The sequence below is a fragment of the Nanorana parkeri genome, unplaced genomic scaffold (assembly GCF_000935625.1).
Source record: "Nanorana parkeri isolate BGI_ZX_2015 unplaced genomic scaffold, ASM93562v1 scaffold97, whole genome shotgun sequence".
Classification (NCBI taxonomy): Eukaryota; Metazoa; Chordata; class Amphibia; order Anura; family Dicroglossidae; genus Nanorana; species Nanorana parkeri.
In genome coordinates this window covers 2,054,229-2,067,783 of record NW_017306365.1, presented here as the reverse complement: position 1 = coordinate 2,067,783, position 13,555 = coordinate 2,054,229, and the positions used below count along the sequence as shown (strand labels likewise).

At 42.3% G+C, this 13,555-nt stretch overlaps 1 protein-coding gene across 1 annotated transcript in view; it reads left to right on the top strand.

The window, feature by feature from the left end:
* ACSBG1 (acyl-CoA synthetase bubblegum family member 1) overlaps positions 1–13,090 on the top strand; it is a 38,396-nt gene extending 25,306 nt beyond the window's left edge. The window contains exons 8-12 of the mRNA XM_018552806.1: positions 1,788–2,028; positions 7,947–8,164; positions 11,568–11,707; positions 11,782–12,028; positions 12,699–13,090. Coding sequence (XP_018408308.1) covers positions 1,788–2,028; positions 7,947–8,164; positions 11,568–11,707; positions 11,782–12,028; positions 12,699–12,775 — 923 coding nt within the window. The 3' untranslated portion in view covers positions 12,776–13,090. The remainder of the gene's footprint in view (positions 1–1,787; positions 2,029–7,946; positions 8,165–11,567; positions 11,708–11,781; positions 12,029–12,698) is intronic.
* Positions 13,091–13,555: the final 465 nt, after the last annotated feature.

Genomic DNA, 13,555 nt, shown 5'->3' with positions numbered 1-13,555 from the left:
GAATTAATTGTGGCTTTTTGATATGTAAATACTGCCATATGTAAATCTCACGGCAGGTGACAGTTTTGGGCACAGTGCAGGCTCCCAGCACTGCTTCTGTGTATGTGAGGTATTTAATGCTGAAGTGCAGGTATACTGGTGCAGCTCATTTAAACACGCAAAAAGGCTCACGAAAATATGCAACATGCTTCTGCCACGTGTTTTTGACCATTTCCATTGAAGTCTATGGGGCAAAAATGCGCTTTTAACTACCCAAAGAAGCTCATGTACCTTTTCGGCCATTTGGCTTTTCCTGCTGGCGTTTTTTTGCTCAGGTATGAACCAGGGTCTTGAAAATCATGGGATTTCTTCTGTGTGGCATTTGAAAGCGCAGTTGAAAAACTCCAAAGTGTGAACCAGGCCTTAAAAACAATTAAAACCGCCTCCATACCGTATCTGCAGGGCCCTCCAAATATAATTACATAACTACCGCATGTAAAGTCCTCATATACTGGTATAATAGATCCCCAAATAACAGAGATTTAGACACTGTGCACTTTATGATGTGACTTGCCGGAATGACACAGATGCTACCTATCTCCAATAGATGCTACCATAGATGCTTCCTATGATGTACACAAATAGAGTGTGCAATGTCTAAATCTCTTTTATTTGGTATATGAGGACATTCTGACAAGTCTATATAGGGGGTTAACGTTTATTCTGTCTGAGATTTAAGTAGTTACAGTCATCATACACAGTTATTAATATGTCATTATATTTGGAGGGCCCTGCAGATATGTAGTTATTTTAGTTGTTTTTAAAGGGGTTTTGTATCTGCTTATAATGTGAAATAAAGTCTGTATTTTATATACAGTATAATTATAATAGATGGAGACTGAGGCCAACATTTTTCCAGGTAACAGAGAGGTTTACATAGTGAAAAGCATATTCAGCAATGTATGTTTAGTTTTAGATGTAACTGTTCTAGGCATGGAGCTTCGCATGCAGTGTGTTAGCTGAGTGCAGCCAGATGAATGACTGCATCTTCAGCCATTCGGCTCGCACGTAACAACCGGATAGAGTTCGCATCATGATGCGGAGGTTTATACGCACGAGCCAATTAGCTGAAGATGAGAGTTTTCATCTTGGCATGCTCAGCTATGCGAGCTCTCACAAGCTGATGTGCCGGAGAGAAAATTACATGACACACTGCATGCGAAGGCAGAGCACCACTTCTCCACGCTGCTTCACATGCAGCGTGTCACAGCCTTAGCACTGCTCTGCAATATAATATTCAATGTTTGTGCCTCTAACCTAAGGAAATAAATTTAACAATAAATCTTTTTCCTATCTGAAAATGTACAAAAGTCTCCATAATAACGCTGTCGGGTCATTTGAATCAATTCCCTATCTTTGTTTTCTCTTAATTTTTCTTATTGACATCACTAGTACATGCCAACGTTTCTGGGCCATGCAGGGTCCCTAACTCCTTTGCGGAAGGGACCCTGCATGGCTGGGAAACGTTGGCTTTATGACCTATGTGATGCATTTGCAATAAAAGTTATGTTTGCATTTTGAAAAAAACGAGTCCTAGGGACTTATCTTCTAAAAAATGTTTTTTTGCAAAGGCATGTTCAGAGCAGATTCAAAATGAAAGGGCTGCCTTCATGCAACATGCCTCAAAGCATGAAAACATGTGCGTTAACTCAAACATACGTGTGAATAGGCCCCATGTACACAAGCCAGTAAATGTATTTTTTATAAGTATTTACCAAGAACATTGTAATCAGTTGGGTTGTCTTGTGTTCCTAGTGGTGAACTGAAGCTGTTCCTTCCATCTCTGGCTGATTACCTGGTCCTCTCCAAAATTCGCAAGATGCTGGGATTTTCGCACTGCCAGAAACACTTCTCAGGTGCAGCTCCTATCTCTAAGGAAACTCTGGAATTCTTCCTTGGCCTTAATATTACACTTTATGAAGCCTATGGTATGAGTGAGACATCAGGACCTCACTTCATGTCCAGCCCATATACTCATCGCTTCCAGTGGTAAGAATATCATTGTTCTTGGTAGTCTTCTACTAAATGTTATTCTGTCTTTTCCACATTATCGAAAGCTGAATTATAGTCCTGGTACCCTAAGGCCCCATTCACACTAAGCAACACTTACCTCGAGCGGATTTCCGCTCAGTGGGATAGCGCGACTGTTCGGGCAACGTTCCGGCGACGATCGCGCGACCTTCACCGTCAGGCTGCATGCAAAAATAGAAAAATCGCATGACATCCACGGGAAAAAGGGTCCTGCACAAGCGACGAGCGACAGGCAACATGGAGCTGTACTATAGAACAGCTCCATTGAAAATCATTGGACGGCGACTTCTCGCGATATCGCGCGGCAAATATGCGCGCTATCGCGATTAAACGTCCGGTGTGAATGGGCACTGAAGTTTGAAGACAAAACTTTTTTTTTAGTTTTGTATAGAGTGGGGAGGGATTAGAATCCCTGTCAGGTTTTTGATTGCTGTCTGTGTCCCCGTTAGAGAGATTCATCCACTCTATTTGTCCTGGTGACCATTAGTGCTGAAAGTGACAGAAAATCCCACATTTTGGGTTGTCATCACAACAGAAGTAGATGGGAAATCTTCCAATGGGGACATCAGTTCTGTGAACCTGCTGACCACCAGGAATTTTACTCACTTTGAGGGATTTCCTCTCACTTCCTGTTGTGGCTATCAGACAGGAAATTAAGGAAAATATCCTCAATGGGGTACAGATGGTGAAAAAGCTGACTGGAGTTATAGCCCTGACATTTATTGTTTGCCTTCTGTGGTTTTATTTGATATATTTGATAAGAATACTTATATTGTACCTACAAGTTTAATACCTTTGAATAAAAGTTTTATTTTTATCATACTTTTTAATATATTTTTGTTTGTGGCTTAACAAAATAGGAGTCTTCAAATGGTGCGGATATTGGGGGAAATGGGTGTGGTTACTGGGGGGTGTGGCCACTGAAGGGTGTGGTCACTGAGGGGTGTGGTCACTGCGGGCGCTGTAAAGCTTTCTCGCACAGGGCGCCATATATGCCTAAGGCTGGCCCTGGTTGGTATGATGTTCTTTTTCTGAAATGCGGTGTTCCTCTTACGCCAGATGTAATGGGACACACAACTTCCAAAAAGTTCAACTTTTGTCTTGTCAGTCCACAGAGTATTTTCCCAAAAGTCTTGGGGATCATCAAGATGTTTTCTGGCAAAACGGAGATGAGCTTTTATGTTCTTTTTGCTCAGCAGCGGTTTTCGTCTTGGAACTCTGCCATGCAGGCCATTTTTGCCCAGTCTCTTTATTATGGTGGAGTCATGAACACTGACCTGAACTGAGACAAGTGAGGCCTGCAGCTCTTTGGATGTTGTTGTGGGGTCTTTTGTGACCTCTTGGATGAGTCGTCACTGCACACTTGGGGAAATAATGGTTGGCCGCCCACTCCTGGGAAGGTTCACCACTGTTCCATGTTTCCACCATTTGTGGATACTGGCTCTCACTGTGGTTCGCTGGAGTCCCAAAGCTTTAGAAATGGCTTTATAACCTTTTCCAGGCTGATAGATCTCAATTACTTTCTTTCTCATTTGTTCCTGGATTTCTTTGGATCTTGGCATGATGTGTAGCTTTTGAGGATCTTTTGGTCTACTTCAATTTGTCAGTCAAGTCTTATGTAAGTGATTTCTTGATTGCGAACAGGTGTGGCTAGAGAAATTGAACTCAGGTGTGATAAACCAGAGTAAAGGTGGCCATACACTGTACAACCATCGCAAGACCTTAGTCTTGCGATGGTTGTAAAGTGATTAAAAAAACGTACGATCTGCCCATCTTGGACAGGCAGATCGCACTCTCGATCATCGCAAGCCCGCCCCCCTGAGGGGCGGGCTTCCAAAGACCGCAATGCTGAACGGGCAGTGTGCACACCTGGGTGTATTTTTTCTGCTCGTCTTTCAGCTCGTTTTTTTCGCGTTTTAATTTTTTTCCCCCCTTATTTTCTCTATTTAAAAAAAAAGAGTAACTTTTAAACTTCCCACCGGCTCCGCCCCCCTGCGACGCGGCTGCTTGCAAGGGACGGAACCCGGAAGTCGGCAGCCGCCGGAGGACACAGCGGGGATCGCGGACAAGGTAAGTCCTACGCTGTATTCCCGAGTGTGGCTCAGGGTTACTGCTTTGTTAACCCCGAGCCACACTCTGGAATACCAATGGAAACGCGCGGAAAAACGCCCCAAAGAAGCTCCTGTACTAAAACGCCCAGGTGTGAACCCGGCCTTAAGTTATGTTTTAACAGGGGTGAACAAACACTTTTTCACACAGGGCCATGTGGGCTTGGATTTTGTTTTCCTTAATAATAAAAACCTTCCTTTAAAAACTGCATGTTGTGTTTACTTGTGTTATCTTTGACTAATATTTAAATTTGTTTGATGATCTGAAACATTAAAGTGTGACAAACGTGCAAAACAATGAAAAATCAGGAAGGGGACCAACACTTTTTCACACAACTTTAGATTATCTTTGATGTAGCTGCTTTCCTGAAATTCAGTAACATAGTACCTCCATCTGGCTTTGCATTAGCCTCCTTTAAACCCCTGCACAGCTAAACTCATACTGGGATTTCAAAGGAAAGCACTTTACTGTATGCGAGGAAGGTTCTAAAGCACTATCAAGATAACAATGTGAGACAAAAGAAGAATAAACCCAAATAACTTCATTAAAGGGCTAATGCTTCATTCACTGTCTAGGCAAGGGCTGGGCCAGGTAGGTGAGCAAGCTGTACTGTGTAAGCACAGTGAAGGAAAGTGAAGTCACGAGCCTGGCAGGGGTTCTAGGCAAATGTCTAAATAAACAGTTGAAACACACGTATACAACATTTTTACTAGCCAAGGGATTTGTAATTTACGAGTAAGTCCTATGATAGAGGCGCCCCGGTTGGACAGCGCAGCCAGTTCAGCAACTACAATTTTCCCCACAGCAAATAAGAAGTAGGTTTGGCCCTGGACTCATCCCCAAGCCGCTGACAACACTGCACTATGCCATTAAACCTGAGGATCACTCTGCATTCAAGTCTTAAGCTTGCTGCGTGGTAGATTACAGGGAGCTTGGATAAGGAGTGTAGTACTGATACTAATTTCAATTACAACCTCATATAACCACTTTATAAAAAATTAAAAAAACTGAATTAAGTTGTGAACTCCTAATATGTGCCTGCTCAGCTTCCATCCTAGATTACTAAGTGATTAAACATCCACATGTAGGTGATCCAAAGTTTAATCATGACCTCTTTACTTTTCCCATTCTCCCATCCCTAAAGATGCACTGTTGTATTCTCTCCCACAAGTATGTTGTTACATGTCCTCTGTATGAGCTATTCCCCTTTTCTTCTGCTAATCCCTGTATATTAACCAGGAGTATATGGGAATACCTTGGCAAGGAAGCAGAATGGTGGCACAGAGGACAAAACCTCAGTACTGCAACAATGTAATTGTGGCTTCATCTGTAGGCCCATCAAAGCATGTTGCATAAAGTCTCTACCCAGATTTCCTCTACTTGATTCTTCCTACATTTTAAAAACATCCATTAGAATCATTTGATTGTGCTGAAATGTCTCCTTGATGTATGGTATATAATGGCATGCAAAGGATATTGCATTGTAAGCTCCTCTTGGAATATAGATTGACATAAATGATTCGCTATTAGTTATAACGTGCTGTGGAGTTTGCCAGAGCTATATAAATTAATGAAATGATTATATAAAACAACCTTTTTCCACAGCTTAGGTACTTAGCTGGAATGTATCTAGAATGTTATAGGGAACCTGAACTTGCACACTGCACCATCATGGCTACACACAAAGCAGTAATCAGAGGGACACTTAGGAGTCTATCAGTGGAGCATTCCTCTGCTCCCAAGTACCAAGTCCAAAAAAAGAATCCGGCCACATCAGCTTAATTGAAACTCAACAAATGCCATTCAGTCCCACCCATGGTCTGTCTCTCTCTGATACATTTCACCCAAATCAGGTACTCCTAGAATGAGATCCTAATAGGTTGGACTTGATGGACTAATGTCTTTATTCAACCTCAAATACTATGTAACTATGTAACTATGTAAAATGGGCATAGTTGTAGAGCCTGTGTCAGAGACCTACTGCTTCTGCGCATGCGCCAAGCCATGGTTCCCGTAATGGGCCTGTGCGCATGCGCGCGCCAAGGACTGTCCGCGGAAGAACGCTCTCCAAAAGGCTCACAGGAAGTGACACTCTCCAAAAGACTCACAGGAAGTGATGCTATCCAAAAGGCTCACAGGAAGTGACACTCTCCAAAAGACTCACAGGAAGTGATGCTATCCAAAAGGCTCACAGGAAGTGATGCTATCCAAAAGGCTCACAGGAAGTGATGCTATCCAAATCATTTCCTTCACTATTTAAACCCAGACTCCACACCTACTCATTGCTGGATTGTCTCTTCAACCTCCCTGACGTCGCCTGATCCTTGTTTCCAGTACCATTGATTATCGACCCGGATTGACTTTGACCTTGTTTGCCTGCAGCCTGCCTTTGACCTCGGAACGTTTGACAATTCTTGTTTGCCTATACCCTTGACCTCGGATTGCTTCACTGGACTGCCTACGCCTTCTCCTTTTGTACTTGCTCTGCCTGCTCGGTGTGACCTCGGCCTGTTGACCTCGGATATCAAGATTTACAAGACCCTGCCGCAAAACCAAGGAGTGGCCTGCACGGTGGAACCGCCTCTGGCCCTCCTGCCACTCATTGTCTATAAGGACTCTGTCCCCAATACCAGAGTCCCTAGGACACGAGCTGCAAGGGAAGCCTCCTCCTACATCCAGTCTCCGCACAGGTACGTGATAGCCTGTCTTGGGTGAAATGCATCAGAAGGGGTGGACCATTAATGTTACTGAATGGCACTTGTCATGTCTTAATTAAGCTTTTACAAACCAGTGATGACATTGGTGTGCATCCGGATTCTTTGTTTGGACTTGGTATTTAGAATGCTGTTATTGTTTCCTTCATCACACCTAATAACATTTTACAATCTTTCAGGAAAACCTTTTTACTCACATCCTACATAAGGAAAATTGCCCAGTTTTCCAAATACAGGAAAACTAAACCCAGATTTAGAAAATCTTGCAGCCAAATCTTGCAGGGTGACGGGAGGACGCTGGTTTGTGTCCTCCCGTTACCCTAAGGAGAACTATGGGGAAAAGCCTTAACCCCATAGTTCTCCTTTAAGGGCTAACTAGTTCTGCCAGCCCAGACCTGGCGTACCAACACAATAGGCTCAATTCAGGAGAACATAAAAGAATAAGGATTGTTATTTTCATAAAAATGACAGGTATTTTCAGCAAAATACAATGAGATATGAAAATATCAGTCACATGGCTACAAAAAAGATTCTTACCCTTGTAAGTCTTTATAAATTAAAGTGAATGAGGGAAATTTATCGAGTCTGGGGCAGACAAAAACTGGAGCAGCTGTGCATGGCAACCTTTTTATTATTATTATTATTATAGGATTTATATAGCACCAACAGTTTGTGCAGCGCTTTACAATATAGGGCAGACATTACAATCACAATACAATTCAAGACAAGATGGTAAGGAGGGCCCTGCCCCTGAGAGCTTACAATCTAAGAGTCTACATTATTAATAATCATTACCAGTATCCTAATATACAGGTTTTTCTCACATGTGTAATGTTTGAGATGTTTGAGAAGATACATGTATGACAATCACAGCAGAAACCTATAATGTTACATTCAGCTGTAACATTGTATTCTTTTTTTAGTTCATGTTACTATGGAAATCAAGTCCCAGTTATTGCCATGAATGGATGCTTATGTCAGCAGATAGCTAACCCGTTACCCCTTCTATACAATACTTGTACTGAACATCTAACAATTAAGTCCTTTTCACAGCTGTGGCAAGGCTGTGCCTGGATGTCAAATGAAAATAGTTAAGAAGGACTCGGATGGAAATGGAGAAATCTGTTTTTGGGGCCGGACAGTCTTCATGGGTTATATGAACATGGAAGAAAAAACTAAAGAGGTTTTTGATGAGGATGGCTGGTTACATTCAGGAGACATTGGCAAAATGGACACTGATGGCTTTCTGCAGGTGACAGGCAGAATCAAAGGTATTTTTTATTTTTAAATGTCTCTACCAATTGTCTAATATATCTGTACACAGTACTTCTGTAGAAAGATGCAGCTGTCACTGGCTAGGTCAACATATGGCCCTCCAGTAGTTGAAAAAGTGCCATGGCCTGATTACAATGTCTCACCTAATTCCTATGTCTGCCTTTTTAGTTAGAACACCTATCACTTTACTCATTTTACTTTAATTTAACTACAGACATTTTATAAGGGAAGAAATCTGACTGAAGATCTTATGCTTAAAAAGTGCACACATAAATGTGCCCTATCAGTGTGCATTGGCAGACAGAATCAGCTACTGTTTAAAATATTCTAATCTGGGATACTGTGTTTATTGGTACTTTTTAGATAGCCTGCTTATAATTACACAGCAGAGTTCATTGCTCTGCAAATTCTTTTTCCTTTTCCTCATACAAAGGGAATAGCAACTTCATGAGCAAAGGAAAGACACACTGAAGCAAATAAGAATCACCTAAAAGTATACTGCTTTTGACTTGCTTCTTAGTCTGATGCCTGTATACATGTGCCATATGCGTGTATAATGCAAGGGGTTGTTCTGTCCCAAGACTAGCACCACTCCAAGGAATTGGTTAATGAAAACTACTGTATGGCAGGGAATGGTTGCCCACACAGGTTCATTTTAAGAGCAGAATATAAACAAACCCAACCAGCTGACATTGCAATACATTTCCTATCTGGCTTACCTTCCCTAGATAAGACTGCACAAGAATTACCAATCTGGTTTTGTAATGCGTGCTCTGCTTTGTGAAGCTGCAGATACATAAAGGGCACCTGATTTCTGTGAATATCCTAATACAATGCGATTTAACAGCCTTTGAACGTGGGATGATTGTTGGCGCTTGGAGCCATGGAGCGAGTATCAGCAAAACAGTAGAATTTGTTAAATGTTCAAGAGCAGCTGTTAAACTGTTTAAAGACTGGACTGTCAGCCGAAAATCTGGGTCTGAACGTGCGAATTGTGGCCGTCGGCGACCAGTCAATGTTAGGGCAGAACGGAGAGTGGCAAGACTGGTACAAGACAACAGAAGGGCAACAGTGCAGTGTCAGATTCCTCACATCACCTTTCAACATCTCGTGGAGTCACGAGGCGGCCCAACAAAGTCATCTCGTGGCCCAACTAAGTACTGATGGGGTGGTTATAATAATCTGGCCACTCAGTGTATATCATTCATGCTGCATAAATAGGTGAGAAAGTCTCTGCAGAAAGTTAAACACCAAAAGGCTGCAGGCTTGGATAATATTTCAGGCTAGGTTCTTAGGGACTGTGCACAGTAGCTTTCAGAGGTGTTGATGGACATCTTTAATAACTCCCTTTCTCTGGCGACTCTTCCTACATACCTTAAGACTACTAACACAAGTGTTCCTATCCCAAAGAACTTAACAGTGTTATCTCTGAATGACTATTGCCCAGTAACACTAACCCCAATCATTTATGAAATGCTTCAAAAGGCATATGAAGGAGACCAACCTCACCAGTGGGCCCCATCAGTATGCATACAGACAGAACTGATCGAATGCACATGCATGCTTATCACTTATAGCTTATGCTAGCTTATCGGTGGTTCACTTGTGTTAGATTCTTATGTTTTTTGGATTTTGGCCTTCAATGCTATTATTCTGCAAACCCTGATAAATTGACACTACTTGGAGTGAGCTACTGTGTGCTGTTTGGTACTGGATTTTTTAACAAGTCTGTTACAATTCACAATATTTGATCCTCTTACATCATCCACAATACCGGTTCCCCCCAGGGATGCGTCTTGAGCCCCTTACTGTGCACACTGCTGACCTATGATTGATCAGCAATCGTACAGTGAAGTTTGCAGATGATACGGCAGTAGTGGGACTCATACAAGTCCATGCACATGCAGGAAGTAGAAAATCTGGAAGTCTGGGGCAAAGTTAACAAAACCCATTAACGTAAAGAAGACAAAGGAGATAACTGTGGACCTGAGGAAGACCGGAATCACTTTCCCTCCTCTCTACATCAGGGGTGCAGCTGTTGAGATGGTCCCTTGCTTTAAAGGAGAACCATGAGGTGAGTGCTTTTTACTCACCTCATAGTTCTAGCCGACCTGTGACAATGAGACTGTCACAGGTCGGCTCAGTAGATCGGGAGGTGAGCGAACACATACCGGTATTCGCTCACTTCTCGATCCTGTCACGGCTCTCTGCCGTGACAGGGGAGGGGCTGGATTCCCACCTCCCCGATCCACCAGCGCTGACTGGCGGAACGGACGGGGAAGGGTACAGCTGGCTCTGCCTCTAGATAGGCAGAGCCAGCTGTCACTCACGCAGCTGGGCGGATCTCGACATCCATGTAGCTCGCGGTATACTGACCTTAGGGTGACGGGAGGACGCTAGTTTGTGTCCTCCCGTTACCCTAAGGAGAACTATGGGGAAAAGCCCTGACCCCATAGTTCTCCTTTAAATAGTACACATCTCTGATAACCTTACCTGGAGCACCAATACAGCCAGCATAGTCAAGAAGGGCTATCATTGCCTTTACTTTTTGGGGACATTGAAGTGTTCTGGCCTTGGTAGGTCTTACTCTTTGGTATGGTAATTGCTCTGTTGTGGATAAACAGGCACTGCAGCCGTTGGTAAAGACTGGCCAGAGAATTATTGGCAGCAATCTTCCCACCACCCATAATATTTACAACAGCAGGTGTATGAAGATGGACCTCAATATTATGAGGGACTCTTCCCATCCTGTTTATGCTCTTCCTTAAATCAGAGGTTATGTAGCTTTAAGCCTTGAACACCAGGCTTAGGAACTTATTTTTCACTGATGCTGTGCTTTTGACAAATTCTACATAACCCTTTATTATTGCTGCTATTATTAGTATTTATTTTCTGGGAATCACTGCAATTTGAGATTAAAATAGACATAAATCATGTTGTGCGTTTTTATGAACACATTGTGTCACATTGATGTAAATGGCAAAAACGCGCAAAACCAATTGCAACACGCGTTTCCAAGCTTTTCCTATTGACTCTGTGGGGACAAAACGAGCTGTAATCTGCCAAAAAGAAGCTCATGTACTTTTTCCAGCGACAGGCGTTTTGCTTATTGCGACAAAACGCTCAGACGTGAACAGGGGCCATAAGAATGAATGGGATTTTTTGCGGGAAGCTTTTTGTCACGATGAATCAGCTGCGACAATACACTCAGTGTGAACCAGGCCTAAACACATACAAGTAGTACCGTTCTGAACACACTGACAGCTGGATTGGGCGACAATCATCTTTCCTCTATGCATACCTTAAGTTGCAAGGCTTTTTGTATTTTGATGATAGTAGATTTATTACTAGCAGATAAAGCATATATTCTACAGAATCATTGTATGTTCTGTCCAACAGAGCTTATCATCACGGCTGGTGGTGAGAATGTACCACCCATCCCTATAGAAGATGCCATTAAGAGACACTTAGCAATTGTGAGCAATGCAGTGCTCATTGGCGACAGGCGGAAATTCCTGTCCATGCTTCTTTCTCTGAAGGTATTTTATGTTTCTTTTCAGCTTACTTTGGTCATGTTTAAACACACAGTACATCATAATATACTTCTCTCCAGTGCACAGTTGACCCAGAAAGCATGGACCCCGCTGATAATCTGACCCAGGAAGCAATCCAGTTTTGTAATGACGCTGGCAGTAAGTCCACAACTGTGTCTGAGATTGTGGGACAGAAGGACCAGGCTGTATACAAAGCAATTCAGGAAGGCATAGACAAGGTCAATAGTGAAGCAGCTTCAAATGCCCAGCGTATTCAGAAATGGGCAATCCTGCTCAAGGATTTTTCAATAACAGGAGGTGAAATGGGTGAGTAAAAACAAATTATACTGTTTCACACTAACTTGTCAAAATTGGCTGTGAAGATTCCCCCTATCACAGATGAAAAAAAAAATCAATTTGACAGGTAATGCCTGTTTCACAAGCCTTTGGCCTATAGACTGACTTGTAAGCATTAAAGTAGAGCATTAGAACAGAGAAGGGTTAAAACCTCTAACAGATTAATTTTTTTGTTTGGGTGGGACCAGGTCATGATCAGCAAGTGAGGAGATATCTAAAAGTTGACAATGGTCACCAGAACCGGAGTCGAAAGAAAATGTCTCAGCTATGACATCTGTTCTGGTGACACATGCTGCTTCCTGTTGCATCTTTGGAACAGGAAGGAAGGAAAACTCTCTTAAACGGGGCAAGAGGCAGCAATAAACATCTGAGAGGTTATAACACTTCCCTAACCTTTTTAAAACTAGGAAAAAGTATTCGGGCTAGTGTTTCACTTCAGTAGGCCCATAGGTTTGACCTATCCATCTAGCAGAATTGGCTTGTGTACACTCCGCTAGTTTATTAATTCTAAATATACTAAGCAACAATGTGTTATTTATTATGTTTGTATAAGGAATAATGTAAACTGCTGGCCTTATAAGTATTGGTAAGTCACAAAGTGAAATGATCAGGTGTCTGATGACATTTTCTGTTGTTTTAGGGCCAACAATGAAAATAAAACGGCATGCCATTCTGGAAAAGTACAAAGATATGGTAGAGACTTTTTACTCAGGGTAAAACAAAATACGTAGTGCCACCAACACTTTGAAATAGTCCCTTCAAGTTCAGGTGTGGAGATTAATGTCCATTGTCTTGACTCAAAGATCAATAATGATAATCAATCGTGAGGTTCCTGAGCTATGACTGGTAGGTGGAAATGTGTTAGAACATAACCCTTCTCCATTAAAATGTCCATAGTAAATAATGGGGAACATTTACTAGATTACATCATATACAATCCTCCTACACTGTATCTTTGCCTAACTACTGTGCTTTGATTATAGGGGGATACATGGTCCTGACTCAGGAATCACTGTCCTTTGTATTGTTGTATAATCTTGGAGCAATAAGTGATGAAATGCAATGTACCTTACATCTAAAATAAGTCTATTTTTTCCAAACCATTGTAAAATCCAACCTTAAGGCTCCCTAGCTCCTGTTCTAAGTTACAAGTACCTGAATACTCTTACTGATTGCTGGTACTTTTAGCCTCTACATCTTGTATGAAATGCTTCCTGTCCTTCATGATTTGATATAACAAAATATCGACTCTAGCAGGATAGTTGCGGATAGCAACCTGTTGTTCGTATTAATTTTCAGCTCTCTACGAGCAATGGCTATTCCTTCTACTTTTTCAATATAGCCTGTTCACCTTTTCACAAAATGTAAAAGCAGACTCCTCATCGCCCCTGGTTCCTGCTGCACCTTACCCGGTCTCTGCTGTGATGCTTCACCCCCCCCAATGTGGTGATCCATGCAGTGGCGTAACAACCGGGGGGGCACTTGCCCCGGGCGCAG